We start from the raw sequence: 15,051 nt of genomic DNA on the forward strand, positions 1-15,051 counted from the left end.
GAAAGGTACAAGTACCTCCCCCTGCAAAGAAGGCCCATCATTTACTCAGTAAATACTAAAGCCATGGCCAGTGGCCATGCTTTCACGTCGGTGGTGTAACTATAAATGTGTTAGTCAGACAGTTTTCCTTTTTCAACACCTGCCATTCACCTGTTCAGGACAGCCCTAGTGTGAGGAACATGAAAAGCTTTGGGAAAGCTTCGCCTGATTGGGACATTGGGGAACCTGTAGTCATCTTGTCAGGTCAATTTAATTGGGTTCTGACAACAGAATTTAGGAGCACAACCTGTGTGGAGGTGCAGTTTTGTCATACCACGGCAGGTTTTCCACTTTTTTTTTTTTTTTTTTTTTTTTACATTAGAGTCAATGTGGCTCATATAAAAATATTGCAGAACATTTCTTCTGTTTTTTTTTTTTAAGATTTATTTATTTATTTACCTTGTATACAGTGCGTGCCAGAAGAGGGCACATTACATTACCAGATCACATTACAGATGGTTGTGAGCCACCATGTGGTTGCTGGGAATTGAACTCAGAACCTCCGGAAGAACAGTTGGTGCTCTTAACCCCTGAGCCATCTCTCCAGCCCCTTCTCCTGTTTCTTTGCCTTCTATTTTGTTTAATTTTCATTTCCATGGGTCTCAGTGGTGGCAGTTCTGGAAAACCTTGTCCCAGAAATGCTAACTGTTGATGACGATGTTGGAAAAGTGAGCATGCTGGATGGGCCATTCCTGTACTGTCATTTTAAGCAATGTTTTTCCTTTCAATTTTTTTTCAAAATTACATTTTATTTATCTCTGTGTGTGTGTGTGTGTGTGTGTGTGTGTGTGTGTGTGTGTGTGTGTGTGTGCGCGTGCGTGCGCACGCGCGCACCCCTGTGCATACAGTGGGGAATGTGCAGAGGACAGAGGGCAACCTGTAAGAGTCAGTGTTCTTCCATGATGTATGTGGGTACCAAGGATAGAATTCAGGTCTTGAAGGCAGACCCTGGCTGGGCTTTCTCCTTGGTCCCTTTTCAAGATTTTAATCGCATATATAGTTTGTTGGCATTTTTTCTTCTGTCTTTTTGATGTTGACCAGAGCTGCCAAAATGAGCTTACCATTAAACAGCTGTTGCCTGTGGTGTTGTGCTAGGCATTGCACAAGAGGGACCAAGCCAGTCTTCCTGGAGCTGCCAGCAATGGAAGGTTGAAGCACAAAGGAAGACAGTTCTATTTTGCAGCTAGGAGTTAGTTAGCATCTGTTAAAATACAGCATCAACCCCTCAGGAAGTACATTTAAATTTACTGATAAATGTAAATTCAACATTAAATGTATGTTCTATCAGAAAGTACATGTAAATCCTACTACCGAAGTATATCGTAGTATGAAATTCTGTTATTTGTATATTTCCAAGGACTAGCTAACTGGATCTAATACTGAATTGCATGTGGTCTGTACTGGTATTCAATGGCAGGCTGTAGGGGGCGGTGCCAGAGTGAAGCCTTACCCTAGGTGTGGGCGTGGCCTGGGGAGGTGGGCTGCTGATGCTCAGGCTCACTTTGAAGCTGAAAGACAAAGGTAAGTGGAGGCACTAGTTAGCTGTAAGCTACTCCTGAGAGTGTGCTGTGTGGCTCCTGCTTACAGTGAGCAGCAGTTAGGAGAACTTAGCAAGTACGACAGGGCTCTGGAGACCTTGTGTCCAGAGTCAGAAAGCTGTGTCAAGGTTTATCCTGAGACATATTTTCAATTAGAAATTTATGCTTTCCATTTAGGAGCAAAATGAACATTCACTATCTTCAGAGAGGCACCATGCTCTTGAAGTGTGTAAGATTGTGGTGAGGCAGTAGGACAAGTGTTGGTATCAAAGGGGTGAAACCATATCACACTGAACTTTGAGATGATCAGCTGTGTCCCATGTATCGTTAGTGTATGACTTCTTTCTCCTTTTTTTTTTTTTTTTTTTACAGACATACATTGGAAGTGTGGTTATATCTATGAACCCTTACCGGTCTTTGCCCATTTATTCGCCTGAGAAAGTGGAAGATTACAGAAATAGAAACTTTTACGAACTGAGCCCTCACATGTAAGTATGGCTTGAAAACTCTTTAAGCTTGCCTTCTACTCCAGTGCATAATTGACAGATGTGTGCAGCTGTCTCCTTCAATCACAGGAAAGTGCTTCTCCCCCCTTCCGGTTTTTAGCTCACTGAAAAAAAATGTGGAAGTTAGTAGTTAATGCCTTAAAAAATAAGGCAAAATACTTAAGTGTAAAATATTTCTCCCGCAAAGTCTGTAAGCAGCAGCTGCTGATTAGTTTTGTACATGAAACAGGAGTTCACATTCTTTGTAAGAGTCCAGCAGCCAGGCATAGTGTCACACGCCTTTAATCCCAGCGCTTGTGAGGCAGGAACAGGTAGGTTTGGGTAGAAGGACCAACAGCACTGCCACCATCTAACTAAGGACATTGCTCACCGACTGACTTATTTTCCTGATTGTTGTTACCTGTTGGTTTTTCTGAAGAAGGTGGTTGGTAATGCCCATAGTCCCTCTAAAGTCTCAGTGGGACACACAGAGAGGGACTGGAATTGGTTTGCTAACGAATACCACCCCTAGAATCTTGTTTCCTAGTCTGAATGATTGATGTGACCCAACGGAAGTTTGCTGAGGTTGAATGGATTAACAGCAGACTTGCATTACTAGATTCTTAATGTCCCATGGGAAAAAATGGTCGAAGAAACAAAAATAAATAAATAAATAAATAAATAAATAAATAAATAAATAAATAATAAGGTGAATTCAGGAAAATCTTAAGCAATGCTAAAACCTCTTTATTTCTTTAGTTATGTTCTACTAACTTAAACCTGAAAGGAATCTGATCACCTTTTACATTCTCACATCCACTGTTGAGTTAAAAGGAAAAGAGAAGCATTCTGTTTGGGCCAAGTTGTGTAATGAGTCGAGAGCCTCCGGCTTCTCTAGCTTTTGCCTGAGCAGAAACATTTCCTGCCCCTCCTCATGGGTATGAGGGCTTTACCAGAATTCTTACTGTTTTCAATTGTAGTAACTCGTGATGACTTGCAAAGGGGTGTTGTTAGATGCAGCAGAATGCTTTTGTGTGATAAACCGCTGCATATGGATTGAAGTCATCTGAGAACTGTTGCTGGATGCTGGGCTAGGACTGGTGTGTGCAAAGGTGCCTGGAAAAGTGTCAAGGGCTCTGCAGGGCTGTGCCGTGATTGCTCCCTCATTACTGTTAGCCTCCTACAGCAGCCTTATCCTCTCATCAAAAACAAATGCTTTGTTGAAAACAACCCCCATGAGATGTCTGTGAGCAGAAATACCTGTGGGAAAATATTTAGAAAATGTCTTGGCCGAGGAAAAGATTAATTTGTCATTGGGATATTGTGGCGGTGGTGGCGATGGTGGTGGCAGTGGCAGCAGTGACGGTATGGCTTTTGAAATGGTTACACTAGAATCCTGTGGCTCAGATGCTCAGCGGTGTCTTCAGCCGGAGCTGGGATGGGTGATTGAGCAACTGAGGATGTCCCAAGACAGTTTTGATTATCATACTCATAGGTAGGAGGGCTCTGCTGGTCAAGATGCCCACTGTATGTCCTACAGTGGTATCACACAGCAGTCCCAGGACAACAAGACAGTAGCACTGAGGCCAAGAAGCTCAGCACTTAAGTGGAGGAACCATAGCTAAAGCCTTAGCTGTGCTCTCTGTGGTTGAGGATCAGCTATCGCTTCTTGAAAGATGAGCTCTCATAATTAAGGAATATATTATGAATATGTATGTATGTTTTTGTCTAGTGTCTACCTGACTATCTACATGTATATATTTTTATTTCTCAGTGATGTAGCTCCCAGGGACATGAGGGGCTGTTTGGAAGTAAATATTTAAATATGTGAAAATAGTTATTAAAAACTGAGCACTCTATATTTTGCCAATCAAATAGATTTTGATTATCCTGTTTTCTTCTAAAAGTCAGTTTTGCCAGTGGTTTAGTCTCGCTGTGCCTTAAGAAAAATAAAAATCTGAAATTGCTTTTTTAGAACCATCCCTCTGTTTCCCTTGCAGTGAAATGTTTTATTTGATGCCTGAATATTTATTTTAAGTCTTAGGTATTGAAGTCATGCTCAGTGTATGGTGTTTGGAGTCATTGCCAGTCTCCCATGGGCTTTATTCAGAAAACATATTTGGAAAAGGCTGACTTCAGGAGTCCCACTTCCCATGGTTGTCTGGGCTGTTCTTAGACACATTGAAATTTAGCTCACACTGTGATGGATGCGTACTTGGAAATGGTTTTCATTCCTTCTTCAACTTTGTACTGCAGAGACTGTCCTTTGCTTTAGTGGCAATGACCCCGACTATACCAGCTGGTACTTGAGATCTTCTGTGTGCTGGCACTGCCCTAAAGACTTTACCTGTATTATAACTCACTTCCTTCTCAGAATAACCCTTTGAGGTAGGAGCTGTTACTAGTGGGGAAATTGTTACATCTTGTGGTGGCAGGGCCCTGGTATCTGCCCCTCATCTGTAAATGAGTTCCACACTGTTCTCAGCGGGGCTTTTTGCTATGTGTATTTCTGCTGGGCTGCCTGTGTTTTTGTGCTCACACCCTCCATAGTAGCTATAACCATGCCTCAGCTTATACCCACTGCCTACCCCACAAAGCCATATTTCCATTTTTAGTTTTAAATCTCTACTTTGGAAATGTTTTGATGTGGTAGGGACATGCCTTGGGCTGTCTGTCCTTAGTCCTGCCTCAAACCCATTCTTGTAGGAGACAGGTCCTGCCACCCTGGTGGAGAGCAGTACCACCAGCAATAAAGAATTCCCACTGCTGAAGAAAAGCGGAACTGTTTGGTGGCCCTTGAAGGCCTGCATGCACTGCAGCATGGTGGATTTCAACAGTGAATGCATATTTGCCAGCCCTTGCCCTGCCTCTCACATCTGGCTGCCTCTCAGTCCTTACCCTCACCATGCTTATCCCATAGCTTCTCTGCAATGACAGTTCTCCCTCTGCCCCAAAGCAGCCCCAGTGCCTTCTTCAAATCTCAGCTGACAGATGACCTTAGACCTCTCACCTCTTCTCCGCCCAGGTTGGGTCTGTTGCTCTGGTCACAGTTAACGGTTTAGCTTTTGACCAGGGATTATATACCAGGTCAGGTATCCCTTATAAACTGTTAGTTGCATCTGGACTGTGGGAGGGGAACAGTGAAGAAACATTGCATAGAGCTTACATTCAAGTCTCAGCTCATTTACAGTCTGAAGCAAATTGCTAGAAGAGACTGTAACTGAGAAACAAAGTAATTTTCTCTGTTCATTGGGAAGGCATTTTTTAGCTTAGGGCTTTGTGAGGGAGCAATATCTAGTTGTTACTCGGATAATCTTGTGTCTATAGAGAGAGCTTGACATGGGCATTCCACAGCTCTGTAGGAAATGACTGTTGCTGCTACTATCAATGAGAATTAGAATACTAAGATGGGAAACATTCTTCAAACCATGTCCTGTGCTCTTTTCTAAATGCTGTCTCCTTCTCCATGGCGTCTCCCACTTCCTTTGGTGTGTGCATCTTCTTACATTATTTCTTGTCAATGTCAGGGTTTGACAGTATCTTGAAACAGGCTTGGTGCTACAACCCAGGGCAACATTATCAGATCAAAGTTTTGTGACACAGGGTGATAATAAGACTTTAGACTTGGATACACTTTAATTATAATCCTTTCAAGAATTTTGTTTGGGCCAGTGGGATGGCTTAGCATCACGCTAGTCTGAGGTCAATACCCACAATCCACATAAGATGGAAGGAGAAAATGGACTCCTTAGAGTTGTCCTCTGACCTTCACACATGAGCCCCGGCATGTATGCCTGCCCCCATCATAAACACACATATAATCTTAATAAAGTTAAAAGAGAAATGAAAACAATGAGCTCACTTATAGTCTGTAAAAGTGTTTCTTATAATTCTTGTGTTTGAAAGTCTCTCAGGTTTATCTTTTCTTTACATTTCAGTCAGCTAAAATGTTTACATTCCACATAAGTGTATGATTTACAACTAATGGAAATATATACGTAGATAAAATAGGATATTTTCTTACCTAAAGTCCTTCCACAAACAGTTTGCTGATACACTTATGGAATGTTTGGTCCCCTCAACATTCAACTCCCTCGAAGGGAAGTGCCGTCAGCACTTTGGAACCTGGGGCCCTAGGGTGACATCTTCAGGAAGATGTGGTTCCTTTCTGATACGATCTCAAAATTTTTTGATAATAGAGTTTTTAAAAGGAATCCCAAGTAGGACTTGGTACATTTCAGAGAACCACCTCAGATCACAAACATCAACAATGGGAAAGAATGAGGAAGATGAGAAGAGGGAAAGAATTGGACTTCTTGGCTCCTCCCTCTCGGCTGGAGCAGTGCTGGGATGGACCAGTGCTGGGGTGGACCGCCTACAGGGATTTAGTTACCAGACCACTGGACTTTTGTCAGTTGATGTTTGATCTTGCTACAGTTGACGCTGTTTGTCAGCCACCATCAGGAGATCTGCCATAATCAGGCCATGCTGTCTTCCCTCCAGGCAGCCTGCATGAGCTCCAGAATACCTTTTGACAGAACAGGGTCTTTGGCCTACTCTTCAAGGTTGTCTGTTGTCCTGCTTCAGCTCTCTTCTCTAATCTCAAATCCTGCTCTTCCTCATGGAACCAACCATTGAAGGCCATTCCTGTCTCTTCTCTACATCTCTACCTGTGCCCTATGTTGATTGTTAAACTCTACTTTGTGGTCAGATCCTGCCTTTGAGTTATCAGAATTGCCCACGGGACCTTACATGTGCCTTTCCTCTCTGTGGTTAATTGTGGTCAGTCTCATCCCCCCTTTTTACATTTGTTTATTTTCTTTTACATATTTGAGTCTCATCTACATGTATGTGTGTATATCATGTGCATGCCTGGTGCCCAGAGAGTTCAGAAGATTGTGTTGGATCCTCCAGTACTGGATGTAGAGACAGTTGTGAGCTGCCATGTGGTGCTGGGAATCGAGCCCAGGTCCTCTGGAAGAGAAGTCAGTGCTCGTAACTGCTGAGCCATCTCTCCAGCCCCCAGTGCCAACGTATTGAATTAGAGGGTTCTGTAAATTAGGACATTCATCCTGCTTACCTCTTTGGTTCACATTGCCCTTCCTTTAAGAGCTCAATAACTGGAAAGCAAAAGGGATTTTAAATATTTTTTTTCTTTTGTTTTATCTCATAATGTAGACATAATTGAAAACAAGTTCTCCATAAGATATTGAGGTATTTATTCAGATGTCATGTACTATGATGGAGAACTTTTCATTTTTATCAAACTATGAGGGTATGTATTTTTATAATGTCCTTTGAACCTAAGTGTTTTTAGTTGGTTCTCTTCATTCATGCTGTCAGTGGAGGGAACTCACCACTTCTGCCAGAACCCTCTTTGGTGGGCAGCCCAGGGCAGAGCAGAAACATGTCCTCCATATTTGTTTATTTGTGGCTTTGGAGCCTGTCCGGAACTCCTCTGTAGACCAGGCTGGCCTCGAACTTACAGGATCTACCTGCCTCTGCCTCCAGAGTGCTGGGATTAAAGGCATGTGCCACCACTGCCCAGCCACATGTACTTCTTGAACTGGGATAAAGTATGTTCACCCCACAGTAAGATTTATGAGCACTATTTGAAGTAAGCAATCTTTCCACTATAGTAAATGGAAATTTTGAATATTGAGAAAAGGGACTTAAGGCTTTGAAGATTTTCGTACTCTCATCTAAAAATGCAGCAGTTGGGGGAGTGTGGACTAGGCTGTTGTCAGTCATACAGACATGTCTCTGGAACCTTTGACCCCGTGTTTGCACCAAGCTGAGTTTTTAGGACTGCATGCCTGTAGAATGACGTAGGTGCCTGTGTGTCCCGAGCCCTTGGTTGACCTGTTTTTTCATTGCACTCCAGGTGAGCCAGGTAAATGTGATAAAGAACATTCTGATTTTATCTCAGACTGGAAATGCCGAAGCTGGGCACACAGAGTTTAGCTTAAGGGTCCTCTGCAGGAGATGGGGCGATGTCCCTTTTATATGGCGCAAATAATCTTTATAGTGAGAACTCTGACTGTTGGCCCTATATTCTTGTAACGGTTGGATAAGTGCGTGTGGAAACAGACATCTTTTCCTAGGGAGTGCTTGTGTGTTTGTATGGGAGGGGAAATTACTAGTTACTGCATTGCTTCTCTCATTTAGTTGCTCTAGTACTTTCTAACACTGTACGCAGGAAGATGTTTGTCCTTTCCTGTCTATCATGCTGTCTACTTACTGCTTTAGAAATGTTATTCATTCACCGAGTAAATATTTAATGAGCACTTACTGTGCTCCGGGCTCTCATTTAGGCAGTGGGATGCAGCAGTGAACAAAACACAATTCTCATTTTCATCGGGGAGATAACATTTTGACTTAATGTACTCAGAGGCTGAAATCTCATACACCATCAGTTAGGAGGAGGAAAGGGAAGAAGAAATAAGACTTTAGTGAAGGGAGAACATTTTGACTTTCAGTCGTAGTCTTACCGTATATCTGAGGAGTGGTGGTGGTCACATTCTCTTGGCTGGGGCATTGCCTCTGTTTCTGACACACGTGCATAACTTACGCAGGAAGGAAGCAGAGTGCCCACCCACCCACCCACATTTCAGACCCTTCAGATTTAAGTCTCACCATAACAATACCATCTTGAAATGGCTAAAACCATCCTTTTACATTTACACGTGACTGCCATGGGTCATAGTAAGCAGTAGGCAGACACCATGTTTGCCTTCCATCTTTGAAGATATTTGTTTGGTTTTGAACAATCAAAGAGCAGGAAAGTTCTCCTCAGAGAGACCAGTGTTATTTTTGCAGTACAGTGGCCATGGGTCATCTGCTGCCTTAACAACAGGCCGCTGTGTCTATAGCTTGTGTCCTGGCCTGTGGCATACTTCTCTTCTAAGAATGTTCCACATATTACACTCTCCTCTCTCTTGAATCTCAAACCTTTCCCCGGGTGTCTGCTACTTTCCAGAGGCTACTTATCTTTTAAAATGACAATTATTTTATTTGAGGGTGTCCATGGCGGCCAGACAACAGCTTTCGGGCAGTCAGTTCTCTCCTTCCACCATGTGGGTCCCAGGGATTGAACTTGGGTCATCAAGGTTGCTGGCAAGTGCTGCAGAGCCATATCTCTGTCCTGCCTGGAGCTGCTTTTAAAGCAGTTCCTTTCTGAGTCTGTCCTGTGGGTAGGGGGAGCTAATTATTATTCTTTTAGATTTTGAAGCTTCTTAAGCTGAAAGTGGGAAAGTAAGTGGGATGCCCGCCAAATGTTTTTGTCATAAAAATTGTGGTGATGTAAGAACATGTTTGTTGGTCACTAGGTCAGACGCCTGCCCATTTCGGCAGCCATGACAGTCTAACATGTGCTTGCCTGACCTTGCCTTGGTTACTAAGAGGTCAGATGCCTACCTTGTGTCGAGGAACCAATCAGAAGTTAGCTGATGGTGCTATGCTTTACGGCTCTGGGTGTGCTTTACAGACAAGTGCACAGCAATGACGAGCAGAGCACAGCAATTGCCCTGGGAGGGCCTATGGGCCATAACAACCAGTTGACCAATCAACACAGGGCAAGCCTGGAGGCACACCAATCCTGAGCCTGTGCGTACCCCTAGACACTCCACTTACACTGCCCTATAAGTTCTCTATGTTGTGGCTTCGAGCCGTCTTTCCTAGCCATCCGCCACAGTGGATAGATGAAAGACCCGAGCTAACATGGGGTTAGCTCATTAAACAACTACAATAAAGCCTTGTGCTGTTTGCATTAAAAAAAAAAAAAAAGAACATGTTTGTTAGTAGAAACTGTTTCTAATGTGCCAAGGAAGTCTCAGAATCCTAATCTGTACCACAAATCATAAAAGACCCAGAGACTGGATAAGAGCTAGTGGCCAGGTGCTTTGCTTATCTGACCCTTAGCTTGAACCCTGATATCGGTCTCTGGGTCTTTTATTATTCATGTTACACTAATTCTAATTGTAGACGTCCATTGAAGTTTTATTGTTTCTTGTCAAATGCTCATCTGGGATTTGAAAGACTTTATATATCTAGAAGACTATTTGTAAAGCTGAGCATACATTCAGATGGTCACACCAGCCTAGAGGTAGTTTCAGTGATACAATCTCAAAGGAAAATTTGGTTCCCAGCCAAGTCAACTATTTCCTGCCAATGTGCTGGTCTCTGATGGACTCTGTGAAGTCCTTCAACAGGCTGGGAAAAAGCTCTTCTCATTAGATGAGTGGCCCAGGCAGGGTCCGCCTTGAAAAGGGTTAGCTCAGTACTCTGTCTTTGACACCCAGGCCTTTCCTTAAAGGTGTGTGCTTAGGAGGCTGTGAGGATGGCACACCTACGCCTTTGTTTAAGAAGAATTCTTGCTGGGACTCCCGGCTGGGGCTTTGTTGGAATTTGTCAGGATGGTGGCTGGCCCATCTGTTTTGGAGAGATGAGAAAAGTGAGTTTGGGGTGTGCACTTAGGAGACTGGGGCCTAAGAATTGAAACTGGCTGAGCCTAAAAGCAACTCTCAGGGGCTTGAACCCATGTGAAGGGGAGAGGGAGCAGGTTCCAGTATGCCAGCCCAAGAATGGGGCTTGTTGCTGCTCTGAGGTTCAGAGTATGTCTCCTGCCAGTTCTAACCAGTAAGGAATCCAAAGTCATCCAGTGGAAGAACTTGAACATTCTTCTTCCAATAACCATGACTCAGCATCCCTAGTGTGTGCAAGAATCCTTCCAGTAACCATGACTCAGTATCCCTAGTATGTACAAGGTTCTGTGGATGAGTTTGTTTTGAAAGCTACACAGCATGGTGCAGGAGACTCCAACAAATCAATAATAACTTCAGAAGGCAAAGAAAGGCCACAGAAAGAGAGAGGGGCATCCAGGTTCTTACTGTTTTATTAGTGTCCTCAAATGTTTGAGTGTAACAGTAATGGCATGACCCTGTGGAGAAGATTTTAGAAGATAGGACAGAGGACTCTTGAAGAATGAGCTTGTTACATGTACACAGAATAGAGTTCCAGGGTCAGAGAGGCAGTCTCCAGCCGGAGAGAACAGGGTAGACTCTGTCGTTCAGCATGTCATTTGAATGCCTGCTAGGTACCTTGTACCATATGCAGATGGAATCTTCTAGTCCCAATCCTGGACTCCTTCAATTCATAGCCGCACAGCATTTACAGAGGTGCAGATCTACTTGTGAAAGGTCTTAAGAGATGTTAGAATCCCTTTGTGGTGTGTGGGTTTTCCATGGAGCTGTTTTATTCCTAGGCTTCACACCCCCCAGCCCCCCTGTGGTGTTTAGTTGTCATGGGTAGGAACCTGTCAGCCCTTTGGGTATTTACTGTTTAGGAAGCAAGAGGGTGGTTGTGTGCCCCCTCCCTTTCATTTAAGACTGTTGGTTAAGAAAGTACAGAGTGTGTTGTCTCGTTCTTTTATTGCACTTCACGTGCAATGTTGAGGTGGTTACTGTCATTGGTCCCAGTGAATTCCCTTATCTAACCATGGATGTAGAGTGAGTGCCATTTCTGATGCCAGAGTGTGTGATTTCCCCCAACACTATTAGGTTCTCTAATGCTGTGTGTAACGATCCAGTCAGTCTGACACTCAGCTACTTAGAAATGGCGCAGAGTTCCCCACTTCTGGTGCCATCTGGAAATGGGGTGTCCTGCTGGGTCATGCTTCTTTTTCAGTAGCCACAAATTTAGGGATTTCCACAGCTACCTTGCCCTTTCTTTTTGGAGAGTTTTTCTGGAGCCTTTCACAGAACTAAGGGAAACACAGCATTTACTGATTTACTAAAAAAGAGTGCGTGTAAGAGCACTGACGGGAAGACCACATGGGAAGTGGTGCTCTAGGTCAGAGCCTATGCCCTCCCAGCACACTGCTGTCCCTGCACCTCAGTGTCTTGCCAGCTAGAGTCCCCTCTGTGCCCCTGGACATCTCACTGTTAGGTTCTTATGACCTGATCTCTAGAACTGCCCTTTTCTTGGAGGTGGGGAGATGAACCAAAGTTCTCACTGTCAACTGCAGACTGGGTCTTTCTGCTGAACACTCCTATCCTGGAATTACTAGGGGACCCACTGTGAGTCATGTCCTAGCACCAGGTAAGGGTGAAAGAGACCCACTGTACTAGCAAAATCCCAGGTAAGGGCGAAAGAGGCCTTTATATGAATAATAAGAAACTCTCATCACTCAGGAAATTACAAAGGTTTCAGGAGGCACCTGAGACAAGGACTACATCTACACCTACATGTGTCCTTCACAAGAAGCCTGCGGAAGCTGTTCTGAATACTGGGAAGCATAGCTTCAGAGGGTCTGGAGATAGTGTTCTAGAAACTGAACGAGCAGGCTTCCTCTTTAAAGTGGTTCAACAGTTCTGTCCCCAGAAGCATTTGAGTCTCCCGGCTCCCTCCTTAGGTGGCACCTTATGTGTTCCCAGTCAAGTCCTTAGAGACTTCTCTCTAGCACCCCTCTCTCTGATGCATGACCCCCCCCACCACTGCCAGCATGGGTGTCAGACTGCTTTCGTTGGCCACACCTCCCAGTTATCACTCCATTTCTTTGCTTTTGTTTATTATAAGACTGAGAAAATTGTCCCTAGGCTTCTCTCTTATTTTGAGTGAATTCACTCTGAATTTTTTCCTGTTTATCTAAAATAGGCATTTTTTAATTTATAAAAATTATTACATGTATTTGTTTATACATGCAACACACACAGAGAGGACATGGCACACATGTAGAAGTCAGAGGACAACTTGGAAACACTCCTTGGGGACACTCCTTTCCCTCTCCTACTTAGGCAGGTTCTGAGGATTGAACTCTGGTCATCAGACTTGACAGCACTCTTCTCTACCCACTGAACCTTCTTGTCAGCACTATAGTTTTTCAAAGATCACCTGCCATCTCCATGTTGTCAGATCTAGTGACCAGTCCCCCATTGTCTTTGGCAGTGAGACCAGCTCCTTCATGCAGACCTTTTAAGTTTGGTCTTCTGGCACTCTTCTCCTGTTTTCCTACCTTCTGGCTGTCACCTTGAAGACTCCTTGGGATGTAGTATTCTTTCCAGGCTTGTCTTAGTGGACTTGGCTCTGGGACTTCTCTCAGACCACCACTTAGATAAGCCACAGGATGCCTGCCCGCTGTGCGCTCCCTGGTGCTGCTCTCTGGACTCCATGTCCAACTGGACCTCAGCTGCAGACTGCTGGACTACACTCAGCTTTTAGTGTCTCCCCAAGTCTCAAAGGCATTGCACACTTGAGCATCTTTTAGCCCAGACTTGGGATGGCCCTGCTCCCTTTCCTCTTTGGTTTTGGGTGGTGCCAGCACCACCCTTGGTTACTCACGGCACAAACCTTTCTTGTCCGTTTTCTCCCTCCACGCCCAGTTTATCATCAGGTCTTCCCAATCCATCTACCACCTCACCACCAGTTTCCTACTGGCCTTCTGCTGCAGCTCTCGTGTCTCCCCATCACCTTGTCTTTATGTGTTAGGGCAAAGGACTAGAGCAATGCATTCCAAAGGTGCTCATCAGCTGTTTCTGTTTGCTGCTGAAACCTCTGCATGGTTTCCCAGGTGCTGGCTGGCCTACTGTCTGACTGCAGTTCTTATTTCTCAGTCCCTTCTGTGTTGCACTGGCTTCCTGTTGCCATTGGATCGTGCCCTGTGTTTGTCACATTGCCCTTCCCCACTGCAGTGACTGACTTGCTCTCGTTTTAGCCAAGGCACATTTCAGGTGTCAGTCGCCTCTGCGTGTACTAGCTAAGATAGCAGTCCTCCCCCCCCCCATTCTCATTGTTCAGCAACCTCCTTTTCTTCAGTTTGTCATCCCCTGTCATGTCACTGTGTGTTCATGTGCTTGTTTCTTTACTGCTTTTCTTCTCTGCTAGGGTGCCATTTCCACAAGAGCTAGGGAGATTTGTTTCACATATCCGTGTGTCCATAGCAACTACAACAATGCCCGACATGGTTTAACTGCCCCATAAAACTTACAGCATAAATTTGTTCTTTGCTATATCCATGGGATCTTGGTTCCAGAACTCTCTGGAGATACTCAGATCTGCCAAGGCTCGGGTCCACTTTGAAAAGGACATGTAGCATAGACTCATCACCCCACCTACCTCCACTTTAAATCATCTCTTGATTATTTATAGAACAACATGAATGTGATACAAGCCATTGTTACCTTGTATGACTTAGAGAATAATGGCAAGAAAGGTTGTTCCCATTCAGTAGTTTTTCTTCCAAACCCTTTCCATTTTGATTGGTTAAATTCATACATGGGGGAACTCGTGGCCACAGACAGCCAATTGCAAGTGTTTAGAGATAAGGAATGAGCTGTGAGCCCCCAAAAGTACCGTGTTTAGAGACTCGGAAATGCTACCTGCATTCTCAAAACAGGGGCAGTTGTAGCTTAATAATTAGCTGTATGGAATGTAAATGGAAAACACCACTTTTTGGCTCTGGTACAATTAGCCAGAGTATTAGGAAAAGATACTTGGGTTGAGTTGATAGCTCTATATAGAACTAGTTTTAAGTTTTATTAAAACATTCAAAATACCAATCTGCTTGAGTCATTGGGAGAACTGAAGGGTTGTAAAGGTTACTCAAGAGTAATAGGAGTAGGGTTTGGATACTAGCAGAACTTGAAATTATAAGCTTGATACTAGCAGAACTTGAAATTATAAGCTTTTGCGTCTGGAAAGAATTGCCACCTTTCACCTCAATCCCCAACTGGAAAAAGGTTTTCAGACTTGTTGAATATGCTCAAATGTGTATGTATGTAATATTTTAATGAACAAATGACTTACTGTGGAAATAACTTCTAAGTATAAACAGATGTTAATTCATTTATGTTTTATGGCAAAACCTCTAGTTGCTATTGGTGATGGATCAAAATATCATTCAGGAAGGGCAACATTTGGTGCACATTATACCAACTGACTTCTTCAAAGATTATACCTGCTTTGCATATGAAGTCCTTCTCTTTGGATATTAG

The 15,051-nt window shown here is 43.8% G+C and overlaps 1 protein-coding gene across 3 annotated transcripts in view; it reads left to right on the forward strand.

The window, feature by feature from the left end:
* Myo1b (myosin IB) overlaps positions 1 to 15,051 on the forward strand; it is a 164,930-nt gene that overhangs the window by 49,457 nt on the left and 100,422 nt on the right. For all 3 annotated transcript variants that reach the window (XM_027396859.2, XM_027396860.2, XM_027396861.2), the window contains exon 3: positions 1,950 to 2,065. In XM_027396859.2, the coding sequence (XP_027252660.1) occupies positions 1,950 to 2,065 (116 nt within the window). The remainder of the gene's footprint in view (positions 1 to 1,949; positions 2,066 to 15,051) is intronic.

This window comes from Cricetulus griseus, chromosome 2, assembly GCF_003668045.3.
Source record: "Cricetulus griseus strain 17A/GY chromosome 2, alternate assembly CriGri-PICRH-1.0, whole genome shotgun sequence".
Classification (NCBI taxonomy): Eukaryota; Metazoa; Chordata; class Mammalia; order Rodentia; family Cricetidae; genus Cricetulus; species Cricetulus griseus.